We start from the raw sequence: 15,890 nt of genomic DNA on the forward strand, positions 1-15,890 counted from the left end.
ATCAGAATGCATGACCATGAATGTCATAAATAGATTCTCCAGCTCTACAAAACTGATGATCTGTTCTTAGGATAAGACCATCATTGTCATATGATTGGAGATTGTTGGCACCCTTGCCAATCAGCCTATGGAAGAGGCCCAGTGCTGTAATAAATGCCATCTTCTCTTACTTTCAGGTAATAGAGACTGATCTGTGATACCAGGAACAGTTCCACTACCAAATGTCTTGAGCTGTATGTAGCTGGTACAGAACTTGGGAAGGCCATGCTTGCTGGAGCCTTTTCAGTAGGGTGATTGGTGGTGGTGCCGAAAGAATGACTCCTACCAATCCAATATTGATGCTAAGAATAAGCTATCAACTTTGAAGAGCTGGGAAAACCTTGTAGTAGCTTGCGGATGCAGAGTGATTTTACATAACAAAATGGGAGATTTGAGGTGCTTACTCGGCAACATACTTCAATGTCCAGGTAATCATTTTTATTCAATGAAATACAAGGACACCTGCAGGCTGCGTGGAAACCAGAATTGAATCGAGAAATCCTTTATTGTATGATGGATTTCTCTCTACATTTGGATTTGAAACTACAACCAGAAATTGTATCTGGGATATAGTCTTCTAAGTCCAAATGTAGAGTAAAGGCCCCGTTACACACAACGACGTATCTAACGATATATTGCCAGGGTCACGGATTCCGTGACGCACATCCGGCATCGTTAGCGACGTCGTTGCGTGTGACAGCAAGGAGCGACTGTTAACGATGGAAAATACTCACCTTATCGACCATCGTTGACAAGTCGTTCCTTTTCAAGAAATTGTTGATTGTTGAGCTCGCAGGTTGTTCGTCGTTCCCGAGGCAGCACACATCGCTACGTGTGACACCCCGGGAATGACAAACAGCGTACCTGCGGCCGCCGGCAATGGAGAAGCAAGGATGTGGGCGGGAAGTTACGTCCCGCTCATCTCCGCCCCTTCACTTCTATTGGGCGGCTGCTTAGTTACGCCGCTGTAACGCCGCAAGAACCGCCTTTTTAGAAACGTCGCTCAGCAGGTAAGTCCATGTGATGGGTCCGAGCGATGTTGTGCGCCACGGGCAGCGATTTGCCCGTGAGGCACAACCGACGGGGGTGGGTGCTTCCACTAGCGATATCGCAGCGTGTAACGCCCCCTTAACTACTAGAAATGAAGAACTTTAAGTTGATTATTTTCTTATTGATTTTTCCTAATTTACCAATTTTTGCTGTCCAGGATTCATGATGTGTGTCAGAACTTTAGTGGGGTGTCTGTTTTTATATCAATAAGGCTGGAATTATGCCTGCATTTTAAGTGCATTTTTTAAAACTTTATTAAGATCCAAATCTAAGGGCTCATGCAGATGTCCGTGCAAATTGGCCCAATCTCAAACCACAATGTATGGACTGACTCTCCCAGTCAAAGTGTCACAGACTCGTAGAAATATATGAAGCTGTCATGCTCCATTCAGGAGACTAGCCAGTCTGTGCATTGTGGTCCGAGATTGGACTGAGATCTGCGGACATCTGCATGAGCCCTAAGAGTGGCTTTAAAAGAAAGGAAAATATGTATAAATTATTAAATTCATATTTTGCAGTTTTCATTCCATTTGGATTTGTTTCTGACTTTCTAAAAACTACATAAAATACTGACTATATGATGGAAGGCTAATAATGCTTTACAGGGAACTTGTGAGGTCCCATATGCATTCCTACCTATCTCTGTGTTGTAATATTGTGTAATATGAATGTATAAAAAAAGGTTTTATAACTTACATGTTCCCTATGTAAATGAGCAAAGGGTCTAGTCCCCTGGGCATCACTCCGTGGGAGTTTGCATGTTTTCCGTGGTATAACGCCTCTGTGGGCATAATACCATGGATTTACATGAGCAACATCACCGTCGCACCTTGAGATCCCACGCATGCGCGCTTGCTATTCCCGCAGCCTTGTTATCTGGGTGCTTGCTTGTTGGCTTCAGACACGCAGTGCTCATGCTCAGAAGACTCCTGTGGTTCCGACCATGCGCAGAGTGTGTCTGAAGCCGACAAGCAAGCACCCGGATAACAAGGCTGCGGGAATGGTAAGTGCACACGTGCAGGATCTCAAGGAGTGACGGTGACGTCGCTCATTTAAATCCATGGTATCACGCCCACATGGGCGTTATACCATGGAAAGCATGCAAACGCCCACGGGGCGATGCGACGCCCAGGGACTAGACCCTCTGCTCATTTAGATAGGGAACATGTAAGTAATAAAACGTTTTTTTGTTTTATACATTTATATTACACAATCTTACAACACAGGGATGGGTAGGAAGGGGTTATTAGGGTCTATCAGGACTTATCAGTATCTGTGTGAATCAGTTATGTTAATGTGAGCAGAATTTTACAAAAAATGTATTTTACACTGGCGTTGATGGTGAGGAATTCATACAAAAACAGTAAAAAAAAAATATATTGCATAACTCTTCAATAAACAATGTAATATCATCATGAATTACCACCTTAAACACTCCTAACGTATGTGTGGCTTGGAACTAACAAGTAACTTACACATACTTTTTTGTGTGAAACTCAGATTTATCAGCATGTAAATATCCTATTCTAACAGCATGGGCCAGCTTTGTAGTGCAAGTAATGCATTTATAGTAATTTTGCAATGTAGAGTAAAGACATGGCTATAATACAGATTAAAGGAATACCTTTGGTGAAGAAATCTGTTTCGTTGTTCTTTAATCACCATTTGTAGTATTCTGCTAATTATATGTTTGTGCACAAGGGCCAGACTGTACATTGGGTCTTCTCCCTGTCTGATTCCCCAGCCCCTATGCTTGCCTTCAGTCTGTGAATGACCTGCCTCTTCTGTTTGAAATCTTAGCAGTGATTTGTCTTTCAAAGAATGTAGGCAGCGAAGGGGCCTGGGGAATCCCAGATAGGGAGAAGAAGATCCAGTGTACAGTCCTGCTTATGTTGACCGAAATATAATTAGCAGAAAACTTCAAATGGTGGTTAAAGAAAAACAAGAAAGCAGATTTCTACACCAAATATATCAATTTAATCTGTAATACAGTCTATACTCTACATTACAAAATTGTGCTGCCAGGTTCTCTTTAGTAATCCATTTTACTTTTCCAAATGCAAATTATCTATAGTTGTCATCTTTTTGTACTAAGATCAGGGTCTGTTGCATTTGTACTCTACAACTTATAACAGTCTATCTTCTGAAGCTCTGCCGTAAAAAAAGGAAACTCGTCAGTCCCCTGTACACCTTTCATAAAATACTATGCAGTAGTTGTACTTTTAATAAACCTTGTATAAATCAATAGCTCAGGCTAATATAAGAAAGTTTGTAATATATCATGCAATAAATCTGCTTCCTTAGGCTATGTGCGCACGTGTGCGTAATTCATGCAGTTACGCTGCGCTCTGCAGCGCAGCGTAACTGCATGCGTCCTGCGTCCCCTGCACAGTCTATGGAGATTGTGCAGGGGCCGTGCACACGTGGCGTCTTAGAGCGCAGCGTAACTGCATGCGTCCTGCGTCCCCTGCACCGTCTATGGAGATTGTGCAGGGGCCGTGCACACGTGGCGTCTTAGAGCGCAGCGCTTCGGCTGCTGCCCGGAGCGCGCGTTCTAAGAAGTGACATGTCACTTCTTCCGTGCGCTTTGCCGGCAGCTCCTGCTCTGTCTATGGCAGGAACTGCATGCAGAGCGCACGTTCTCTGCCGGCACCATGCGCTTCAGAACGGAGCTTTTCAGCTGCGCTCTGAAGCGCACCTTTTAGGTGCGGTGTAGAGCGCACACGTGCGCACATAGCCTTACACACTTACAAGCAATTCCTTCCTCGGCTCCTTGCCTCCTATACTTGTCATCTACTCCGAAACACACAGCTCGGACTCAGTCTTGCTTAGCCAAGAGAGACTGCCTGTTCTCTGTGGTATTAGGCTACACAGCCAATATTACTCTATGGAGAGGCAGCTTGAGGAAACCCACAGAGGGAGAAACAGAAAGATTGTGCTGAAATTTCTAACAAGTGTTTTACTTCACCCCTGATCTGGATTTACATCTACACTGATCAGTACACCCGTATATTGTTCTCCATGCTGCTGCTGCTGCTTCTCTCTGTGCGAAAAAAAAAAAAAAGATTTTGGAGTTCACCGCTGCTAGTTTCCTCTTACTGTATTCAGTGGCAAATTATGTGATAGATCATGATTGATGGAGACTGATAGAAATTCAGGATACAAGTCATAATAGGTAGATATAGTGTTATCCCTCATGTACACACAGGACCGCTTGTTTTGGAAAATTACTTGAAAGTACTCTCTAAGGGGTGAAGTGCAAGGTAAGAAGATGCCAAACATGGCAGTAAAGGCTGGAAAAAACTTTGGGACTAAGTAACTAGAGTGTCTAGAAATTTCTCTAAAAAATGGCCCAGCATGGTGTAAAATGAAAAAAAAAAAATTAAGAAACTAATTATTAAGAAACTAATTTATGCTAACCAGCTTTTTTCCTAGCTCTGCTTGAGTCCTTTGTGAGTGTCCCTGCCAGATGAGCATGTGATCACAGTGGTGACCAATGCATTAATATTGTTTCCAGTACAGTGGAACCTTGCTTAACGAGTAACCCAGTTAACGAGAATTTCGCTTAACAAGCAAAGCTTTCTGTAAATTTGTAACTCGGTTTACGAGAAAGCTTTGCTGTACGAGCAAAATACTCATCGCACACACTTCCGGTTCCGTACATCCACCGCGCTCTGAACCCCTCTTGCAGTCCGCACAAACACACACATGCACGCACACACATACAGTATTATGCTCACCTTACCTTCTGTTCCATCACCGTCCTCATGGTTCTTGTAGTCCGCCGGTACATCGCGACGAGAGAGGAATCCTCGCGGCGAACTGCAAGACCTAGGAGGCCTGCGATGGAACGGAAGGTAAGGTGAGCATAATATGTGTACCTTCCGTTCCATCGCCGGCCTCCTGGGTCCTGTAGTTCGCCGCTCCAGGATGTGTATCGGCAACCATAGTAACGAGGCAGGAACTTCGGCTGTCAGACGCTACTCAAAGACAGCGCGCTGGCCAATCAGAGGCAAGCGGCTCCTGCCTTTGACGTCAGCGCTCTGGGTGCGGGAGTTCCTCCCTCGTCGTGATGGTAACCCGATACACAGCCCGTACTAGCGAACAGCAAGTCCCAGGAGAACGGCGATGGAACGGACGGTAAGGTGAGCATAATATGTGCATGTGTGTTTGTGTGTGTTTGTACGTGTGTGGAATGGCACAATAGGGGAACAGAATGGGACATTTAACAAGTTGTGGATCGAATTGTCTGCATTGTAATGATTTCCTATGGGAAATCTTGCTTGCTGAACGAGTAACTTGGTTAACAAGCACACTCCCAGAACGGATTGTTCTCGTTAACCAAGGTTCCACTGTAATTGGCTACATCGGTCACATATACAGTATGTATGACTAGAAGAAGAAGAAGAAGCAAGCCCTGGTTATGCCAATAGAGGAGCGTTAATGTCTCCATATCTTAACAATAGACAGGTTACAAGCAGACAAAAAAAGGAGGGATCGGTACAGAAAATATGCTGGAAACTTTTTTCTAATTTAAAAAAAAATCTATTCTGGAATTGGTGTTTCCCTTTAAAAAATTTTACCTCTTCTGCTACTTTTGGGACTTGTACACACAGAATAACTATAATATTAATTCATACTTTGTTTTTCACCTGTAGGAAGATATGGATGTTAGGCTCTCTATCCAAGAAGCCTTGTCAATGATGGTTGGGGCCTACACAAACCTAGAAGGCGCTCAACTGACCCTCATGGAAGCTCTTGTTGGATCATACTTAGTAAAGGTGAAATATTATATTTTAAGCAACCCATTTTAAAGGGGTTGGCTAGTGAAGACAAGTTAACACCTAGCCACAGGATAGGTTATAATTTATAGATAAGTGGGGGTCTGACTGCTGGGGCCCTCATTTTTCATTATCCCTTTTAGAATGGTGCTACAGTGCACATGCCCAAGCCCCGCTCTGTTCATTCTTTATGCCACTGCTTTTAAAAGTGAAGTGCAGTTCTCTTCAGCCCCGCAAAGAATGAATGCAGCCACGGTCAAGCTTGTGCACTGCTAGCTCTCCCTAATTTGGGATAACTGGCATAAAATGTCTCCGTCCTGCTCATGGCTGCCAGTCCCATCGGTCATCTTCCCACCAATCTATAGGTTGTTACCTATCCTGTCAATAAGTGATACCAAACATTCATTAGACAACCCTTTTAAGTAATTGCGCACTGCTGTAAAGATGAAACTTCAGATATAGAGATCAAAGTAAGGTGTCGTGTTCTGAAAAGCCAGGTGCTCTCGCAGCATACAAAACTTCTTACATCTGCAATTTTGTTACCATAGGTGAACGCCTGAATAAATATTCCAAACCTAGGGAATGTCTACAATTGTGGAAGAGGGAAAAAGGGCCTAGTATAATTCTGTTGTTGTCTTACCACGTCAAAGTGACAGGGCGGATACGCCCTTACTTACGTAGCGCTCACTAATATACAAATTAAGCACACTAAATACAGTTTTATGGTAAAACAGTAATGTAGCAATTTATTGAGATTGCATCAGGATAATGTTTGATCATAGAATGGCAGAAGCAATATTACCCTGTTTTATTGATTCAATTAATGTAAATCATACAATCAATGTAAATCATAGTATGTAGAGAAATATGCATCAATACATTACCTAAGTATTATAACATCACTTCCCAACCGGAGAGGACTCAGTCAGCGAGAAGGAAAATACTTTGGTATTTACATCACGGAAGAAGTGCGTCCACTAGTGCCTCCTGGAAAGATTCCCCTAACTCGCTGACCCAGCCCCCCGCATTTTATACACATAACTATGTATCTCTTTGTCGCAACTGCACAGTAGAACTAAACTTCATCATCGTTATATAACAGATCACGCTTGCAGCTGCGTAGTTACTACTTCTGGCTCGTGTTCTCCACCTGGAGACCTGCGCAGTATGTTGTTTTGCACGGATATATTCCTCGTGATCATGGCATGGCCTTCAAAAGTTACTTGAGGTTAGATTCTCTGCTACTTGCGGTTAGCTAGGCAGCATGACTCCCATAATCACTATCTATTTGGCTGGATACCTATCTAGAGTCCAGTCACACACTCATACTCATCCCATGTGTATCACAGTTGTCTGTCTGTGATTGCTTTGCTTCCCTCATTATGTCTTTGAGAAGGCTGAAGACTTTTTTTTTCTATAAATTGTTTGTAACTTGGGAAAGATTAGGGTATTTTTTTACAAATCACGTTCTGTTTCTTAATTTTGTTTAAAATGCCTATTGGTTTTTAAAACTGACATATTTTCCATGAGATTGTAATAGCTCGCAAACCTCTATATCGCCACAAACCTTGCAAACAAAAAAAAATGGTACATGTAAGGATACCATAAAATTAAATGTATTCTTTTTAATTTGCCGTTATATGGTACTGTTTATTACCTCTAGAAACGTTACACATTGATTAATTGCTGTAATTGTTGAGTTGGTTAATGCTCATTGTGTTTTGTTTTTTTTTCTCCCCATTTAGCCTGAAGTCCAAGTTCGACAAGTAGCAGTAAAATTTGCAAGCAACGTTTTTTCTCCCGACCACATACCTTCGAGATATTTGCTGTTGCTTTCAGCCGGAGATCCGTAAGAGTTCTATTATATAACATTTTCAATTTAAAAAGATTGCATTGTATTCTAATTTGTTAGTGTGTCACTGAGCCTAAAAGCTGTCTAGTGCATGTTTGGTTAGAATGTAACCTTGTGTTCTTGCTATGATTAAAGACTAGGTTAGTGTTTCTTGTGTTATTCTTCAAAGGAAATCTGTTAGCAGGAATTCACACCCCAAACTATTTATATGTGCTTGTAACTCTTTCAATGACAAGTCCAGCATAACCTTTGCATGACCAGTCTGTTCCTTCATATCTGAGAAATGAGTGTTTGAATTAAAATATAAATTAGGCTGAAAGACTTTGGTAGATCTGTCACTCCGCCTCTGTTCCCCGCTTTCTCTGGTGTGACTGACGACTCCTTTGCTTTCAGTCCCACAGCATAATGGCTGCCAAACAGACTGGGGCATCGCTGGGCAGGTAAAAGAGCTGGAGTGACAGAGGCTTCAAATCTACCCTAGTCCTTTAGCATTTTTTGCATATCAATTGGAATGCTGATTTCTTTGTCGCTCCATTGGGAGACCCAGACAATTGGGTGTATAGCTTCTGCCTCCGGAGGCCACACAAAGTATTACACTTTAAAAAGTGTAACCCCTCCCCTCTGCCTATACACCCTCCCGTGCATCACGGGCCCATCAGTTTTATGCTTTGTGTTGAAGGAGGCACACATTCACGCAAGCTCCACATTTTAGTCAGCAGCAGCTGCTGATTTTATCAGATGGAAGAAAAGAGGGCCCCCCACAGGGCCCCCGGCATGCTCCCTTCTGACCCCACTAATGTCGGCGGTGCTGTTAAGGTTGAGGTACCCATTGCGGGTACAAAGGCTGGAGCCACATGCCGTTTTCCTTCCCCATGCCTTAGAGGCTCTGGGAGAAGTGGGATCCTGAGCGGTCTTCCATTTACTGGGACCGTGCTCCATCCACAGCCCCTGAGGGAACCTGCCGGACCGGAGCCTCTTCAACCCCAGGGACCGGGCCCTGCAACTTAAAGGTACTCTGTATCCCTGTCGGGGATCGTACAGAGAGCGCACCTTCTTCCCGGGAGCCGCGGTACTTTTAGAACTGAGAAGGCCGGTGGACTTCCGCGCCGACCGTGCCTGCTTGTCGGCCGCGGCCTCAAATTTAGTCCCCGGCTTCACCGGGGCCTAGTCACAAAAATCCCGCCCCCGGGCCTGCCTGTCAGGGGTAAGGGCGGGTTCTCCGGCATGACGTCGGAGGTGAGGGCTGGGGCATCCTGCATGTCTTCCTCCCCCCTCACTGACCACTGTGGGGACCCCAGATTCCCGCTCTTGGCTGGCGCCGCCCCCGGCTCCACTCCTCCCCTGAGAGCTCCGGCGGCCATGCACCATGCACTGGGACCGGGCTCCCTCCGCAGCCCCTGGGGGAATCTGACGGACAGGAGACTGGGTATCGTCAGGGACAGGCCCTGCTTCTAAGAGGTACTCTGTGTCCCCTTGGGGACGGCGCATGGAGCGCCTGTGTTTTTTGTGACGCCGGGACTACCGCGCCGACCGCGCCTGTTAGCCGGCCGGCGTTATTAAATTTAGTCCCCGGCTTCTGCGGCCTAGTACAATAACTCCCGCCCCCGGGCCTGCCAGTCAGGGGTAAGGGCGGGACGCTCGACTGGACGTCGGCAGTGAGGGCTGGAGCATACTTAGGTATCCTCCTCCCCCCTCACTGAGCACTGCGGGGCACCAGATTCCCGCACTTTATTAGTCACGCCCACGGCTCCCTCCTCCTCTGAGAACGCTGGCAGCCATTGTTATAATCACTTCTGCCGGTGGAGGAATACAGAACGAGCTCTGTAACGCTGGGAGGCCCAGGCAGGGAATCTGGTGGACACACAACCGCTTTGGGCGGTCGGTAAGCCGCACCGGTTACCAGGTGCTGGCCCCCTTGGGTGCCGAAGTGTATATATATATATATATATATATTGTATACATTTTCTCTGTTCGGCCGCATTATTGCCCTTGGCTATATACCCTCACTGATTACTCTAAGAGGAGACAACAGCATGTCGTCCGCAAAGAGCAAGGGTGCCAAGGCACAGGCTTATTTTGCAACCTGTACCTCTTGTGCGGCTATGTTACCTGCAGGTTCCACCTACCCTCATTGTGTGCAATGCTCGGCCCCTGTGGCACTCACTCAGCCGGAGCCTCAGGCACTGGTGGGACCCTCGGCTCAGGTAGAACCACCGGCTTCCACTGTCCAGGTGGCAGGGACAGAGTTTGCAGTTTTGGCTGAGAAACTCTCCGAGTCGCTTTCACAATCCATGGCTCAGTCTATGGATAGATGGTCTGCTAAGATACTAGAAGCCTTGCAGTCCAGACCGGTAACACAGGCCCAGGGCACTGTGCGTTCATCGCCCCCAGGCCCCCCTCGGTCGGCGCAGCAAAGTGCTCCTGAGGTGACACCTAGGTCCCACGGTGAGGACTCCGACTCGGACCGCAGTCCCAGACCGGCTAAGCGGGCTCGCTGGGGACCTTCCTCGACTTCATCACTCTGCTCAGGGTCTTAGCATGAGGACTCTCTGGAGGATGAAGCGGAGGTCGCAGCTCAGGGCTCTGACCCTGACGTTGCTCTCAATCTTGATACACCTGAAGGGGACGCCATAGTAAATGACCTTATAGCGTCCATCAACCAGGTGCTAGAACTTTCTCCTCCAACTCCACCTATAGAGGAGTCGGCTTCACAGCAGGAGAAACACCAGTTTAGGTTTCCCAAACGTACACGGAGTGCGTTTTTCGATCACTCTAACTTCAGAGATGCTGTTCAGAAGCACCGAGCATTTCCGGACAAGCGCTTTACTAAGCGCCTTAATGACACACGTTACCCCTTCCCCCCTGACGTAGTTAAGGGTTGGGCTCAGTGTCCCAAAGTGGATCCTCCAGTCTCTAGACTGGAGGCTAGATCCGTAGTATCAGTGGCAGATGGCTCATCGCTCAAGGATGCCACTGACAAGCAAATAGAGCTCCTGATGAAATCCATCTATGAAGCCATAGGCGCGTCGTTTGCTCCGGCATTCGCAGCCGTGTGGGCACTCCAAGCTATCTCAGCTTGTCTGTCTGAGATTAATGCGGTCACACGTACCTCTACTCCGCAGGTTGTGTCTTTGACTTCTCAGGCGTCGGCTTTTTCGTCCTACGCCATGAACGCCGTCCTGGACTCTGCGAGCCGTACAGCGGTAGCATCCGCCAATTCGGTGGCAGTCCGCAGGGCCATGTGGCTACGCGAATGGAAGGCAGACTCTGCTTCCAAGAAGTTCTTAACGGGTTTGCCATTTTCTGGCGACCGTTTGTTTGGCGAGCAATTAGACGAAATTATTAAACAATCCAAGGGAAAGGACTCGTCCTTACCCCAGTCCAAACCAAACAGACCTCAGCAGCGAAAGATTCAACCGAGGTTTCGGTCCTTTCGGCCCTCAGCCAGGTCCCATTCCTCCACGTCCAACAGGTCAGAGAAGGGCCAGAGGAACTCTTCTGCATGGTGGTCTAAGTCACGTCCTAAAAAGACCGCCGGAGGAACCGCCCCCAAGGCGGCCTCCTCATGACTTTCGGCCTCCCCACACCGCATCCTCGGTCGGTGGCAGGCTCTCCCGCTTTTGCGACGCCTGGTGGCCACATGTCCAAGACCGATGGGTGAGAGACATTCTGTCTCACGGTTACAGGATAGAACTCAGTTCTCGTCCTCCGACTCGTTTCTTCAGAACATCTCCGCCCCCCGAGGCTGGAGGGCAGGCAGATCCGAATACAGTCGGACAACGCCACGGCGGTTGCGTACATCAACCACCAGGGCGGCACACGCAGTCGTCAAGCCTTCCAAGAAGTTCGGCGGATTCTGCTGTGGGCAGAAGCCACAGCCTCCACCATCTCCGCAGTTCACATCCCGGGCGTAGAAAACTGGGAAGCAGACTTTCTCAGTCGCCAGGGCATGGACGCAGGGGAATGGTCTCTTCACCCGGACGTGTTTCAAGAGATCTGTTGCCGCTGGGGAACCTAATGGCGTCTCGGCACAACAACAAAGTCCCGGCATTCATGGCACGGTCTCAAGATCACAGAGCTCTGGCGGCAGACGCATTAGTTCAGGATTGGTCGCAGTTTCGACTGCCTTATGTATTTCCTCCTCTGGCACTGCTGCCCAGAGTGTTACGCAAGATCAGGTCCGACTGCCGCCGCGCCATCCTCATCGCTCCAGACTGGCCGAGGAGGTCGTGGTACCCGGATCTGTGGCACCTCACGGTGGGTCAACCGTGGGCACTCCCAGACCGACCAGACTTGCTGTCTCAAGGGCCATTTTTCCATCTGAATTCTGCGGCCCTCAACCTGACTGTGTGGCCATTGAGTCCTGGCTCCTAGCGTCCTCAGGGTTATCTCAAGATGTCATTGCCACTATGAGACAGGCCAGGAAACCAACGTCCGCCAAGATCTACCACAGGACTTGGAGGATCTTCTTATCCTGGTGCTCTGATCAGGGTTTTACTCCCTGGCCGTTTGCCTTACCCACTTTTCTTTCTTTCCTTCAATCCGGAATGGACAAGGGTTTGTCTCTCGGCTCTCTCAAGGGACAAGTATCGGCGCTTTCCGTGTTTTTTCAAAAGCGTCTAGCCAGGCTTCCGCAGGTCCGCACGTTCCTGCAGGGGGTTTGCCACATAGTCCCACCTTACAAGCGTCCGCTAGAACCCTGGGATCTTAACAGGGTGCTGACGGTTCTCCAGAAGCCACCTTTCGAGCCGATGCGGGATGTCTCTCTATCACGCCTTTCGCAGAAGGTGGCCTTCCTAGTGGCAGTCACATCACTTAGGAGAGTGTCTGAGCTAGTAGCGCTGTCATGCAAAGCCCCCTTCCTGGTGTTTCACCAGGATAAGGTGGTTCTGCGTCCGGTCCCGGAATTTCTCCCTAAGGTGATATCCCCTTTTCATCTCAATCAGGATATCTCCTTACCTTCTTTTTGCCCTCATCCAGTTCACCAATGTGAAAAGGATTTGCACTTGTTAGATCTCGTGAGAGCACTCAGGCTCTACATTTCTCGCACGGCGCCCCTGCGCCGTTCTGATGCGCTCTTTGTCCTTGTCGCTGGCCAGCGTAAGGGGTCGCAGGCTTCCAAGTCAACCTTGGCTCGGTGGATCAAGGAGCCGATTCTTGAAGCCTACCGTTCGTCTGGGCTTCCGATTCCTTCAGGGCTGAAAGCTCATTCTACCAGAGCCGTAGGTGCGTCCTGGGCATTGCGGCACGAGGCTACGGCTCAGCAGGTGTGTCAGGCGGCTACCTGGTCGAGTCTGCACACTTTCACAAAACACTATCAGGTGCATGCCTATGCTTCGGCAGATGCCAGCCTAGGTAGGCGAGTCCTTCAGGCGGCGGTTGCCCACCTGTAAGAAGGGGCCGTTTTTCGGCTCTTTTTATCGAGGTATTCTTTTACCCACCCAGGGACTGCTTTTGGACGTCCCAATTGTCTGGGTCTCCCAATGGAGCGACAAAGAAGAAGGGAATTTTGTTTACTTACCGTAAATTCCTTTTCTTCTAGCTCCTATTGGGAGACCCAGCACCCGCCCCTGTTCCCTTCGGGCTGTTGTTCTTTTGTATACACATGTTGTTCATGTTGAATTGTTCTTTTGGTTCATGGTTTCAGTTCTCCGAACATCCTTCGGATTGAATTTACCTTAGACCATTTTATAAGTTTCCTCCTTCCTGCTTTGGCACCAAAACTGATGGGCCCGTGATGCACGGGAGGGTGTATAGGCAGAGGGGAGGGGTTACACTTTTTAAAGTGTAATACTTTGTGTGGCCTCCGGAGGCAGAAGCTATACACCCAATTGTCTGGGTCTCCCAATAGGAGCTAGAAGAAAAGGAATTTACGGTAAGTAAACAAAATTCCCTTCTTCTCAGTTATGGAGGAATGGACTTGTCATGTAAAGGCTGGACTTGTCTTTGAAAAAGCGGCAGTGGGTATGGAAAGTATTCAGACCCCTTTAAATTTTCCACTCTTTGTTTCATTGCAGCCATTTGGTAAATTCAAAAAAGTTCATTTTTTTCCTCATTAATGTACACCCTGCACCCCATTTTCACAGAAAAAAACAGAAATGTAGAAATTTTAGCAATTTTATTAAACAAGAAAAACTGAGCTATCACATAGTCATAAGTATTCAGCCCCATTTGAACTAGTACAGAAATGTGTCGTCTTGGGAATGATGCAACAAGTTTTTCACACCTGGATTTGGGGATCCTCTGAAATTCTTCCTTGCAGATCCTCTCCAGTTCCGTCAGGTTGGATGGTGAACGTTGGTGGACAGCCATTTTCATGTCTCTCCAGAGATGCTCAATTGGGTTTAGGTCAAGGCTCTGGCTGGGCCAGTCAAGAATGGTCACAGAGTTGTTCTGAATCTTATTGGAAGGTGAACCTTCAGCCAAGTCTGAGCTCCAGAACACTCTGGAATAGGTTTTTTCCAGGATATCTCTGTAATTGGCCGCATTCATCTTTCCTTCAATTGCAACCAACCGTCCTGTCCCTGAAGCTGAAAAACACCCCCATAGCATGATGCTGCCACCACCATGTTTCACTGTTGGGATTGTAGTGGGCAGGTGATGAGCAGCAGTGCCTGGTTTTCTCCACCCATACCGCTTAGAATTATCACCAAAAAGTTCTATCTTTGTCTAATCAGACCAGAGAATCTTATTTTTCATAGTCTTGGAGTCCTTCATGTGTTTCTTTGCAAACTCTATGTGGGTTTCATATGTCTTGCACTGAGGAGAGGCTTCTGGTGGAGGTCTGCAGTGATAGTTGACTTTATGGAAGTTTCTCCCATCTCCCTACTGCATTTCTGGAGCTCAGCCACAGTGATCTTAGAGTTCTTCTTTACCTATCTCACCAAGGCTCTTCTCCCACGATTGCTCAGTTTGGCTGGACGGCCAGGTCTAGGAAGAGTCATGGTGGTCCTAAACGTCTTCCATTTAAGGATAATGCAGGCCACTGTGCTCTTAGGATGCTTTTTCTGAAATCAGAAGCACTCTGAGCCTTCACACTAATATAGGGCATTTATCAGAACATCTCTCCTGGTGAGAGATTCCTTTGAATGCCTACCCAACCATCCAATGTAAATATGTGTATTAACAATTCTCAGTGCAGAATTCAGCATTTCTGTGTGTGGAAGCTTATTTTCCCATGTATACTGTTGCTGTATTTTCTTGAGACATAGGAGGCTGGAAGAAGTTAAAATTATACAGTGTGTATTTCAGCATATCCCCATATGTAGATCATATTAGCATACTGCGGAACCCATTTATTACACATCATGGGATTGTATTATGCAGTTTACATATTGATTGTGCAGATTTCACTTATGATCAATCTGTTTTTATTAATTTTCATACATATACAAGAATGAAGTATAGAAAGAAAAAACAAAAGCAAAGCAAGGTTAGATAACGAGTTCGTTAGGACATTCCCTCTCCAGGTCCAACCTTTCTATAAATCTGGTACATATACCATTTGATAATCGAAAAATAAACTGTTCCTTTACTTTATATTAGCATTCCTTCTCAGTTGGCTAGTTACTATCTGTTTCCACTCTCGTTTCCTTACACTTACGGACGTGTTTCAAGTTCTATATCTTGCTTCGTTTTAACTCCATTTTCTATCGAACGTATAATTGGAACTATGCTATTTTCCTATTTTTTGGTCTGGGGGGGAGGATCTTCAATGTAACCCCCTTACTGTCAGAATGTCTTGCCTCCGGGCAGTGCCTAGATGACCCCCTCCCAGTGTTATACGTCTGAGTAGGGTTTAAGCATTGCCCCTCAGTACGGTCTACTGGGACTTTATCCAATTATTGTTTGTAGGTGGTATATATGAGGGTTGCGAGAAGGAGGAAAATGTTTTATTGTACTTGGAGAGATCGTATGAAGACGATAGGTAAAGAGGAAAGAGATGTCAGAAAAGAAACTGGGTAGATAGTGCGTGGTGGGGGGGGGAATGCACTGTGGAGAGAGGAGAAGATAGGGAGGAGAGAAGGAAGAGAGGAAGAAGAGAGAGGAGGAGCAAAAGAAGAAGAAAGAGAAGAGAAAAAAAAAATGGGGGGAGGGGGGAAGGGTTTGGGGATTATGAGATGGATATGTAGTTAAGGGATGGGAAGGGTGTGGGGACGGAGGAGGGG

At 46.8% G+C, this 15,890-nt stretch overlaps 1 protein-coding gene across 2 annotated transcripts in view; it reads left to right on the forward strand.

Moving 5' to 3' along the window:
• ECPAS (Ecm29 proteasome adaptor and scaffold) overlaps positions 1–15,890 on the forward strand; it is a 286,613-nt gene that overhangs the window by 90,263 nt on the left and 180,460 nt on the right. For both annotated transcript variants that reach the window (XM_075316050.1, XM_075316054.1), the window contains 2 exons: positions 5,748–5,870; positions 7,616–7,719. In XM_075316050.1, the coding sequence (XP_075172165.1) occupies positions 5,748–5,870; positions 7,616–7,719 (227 nt within the window). The remainder of the gene's footprint in view (positions 1–5,747; positions 5,871–7,615; positions 7,720–15,890) is intronic.

This window comes from Anomaloglossus baeobatrachus, chromosome 1 (genome assembly GCF_048569485.1).
Source record: "Anomaloglossus baeobatrachus isolate aAnoBae1 chromosome 1, aAnoBae1.hap1, whole genome shotgun sequence".
NCBI lineage: Eukaryota > Metazoa > Chordata > Amphibia > Anura > Aromobatidae > Anomaloglossus > Anomaloglossus baeobatrachus.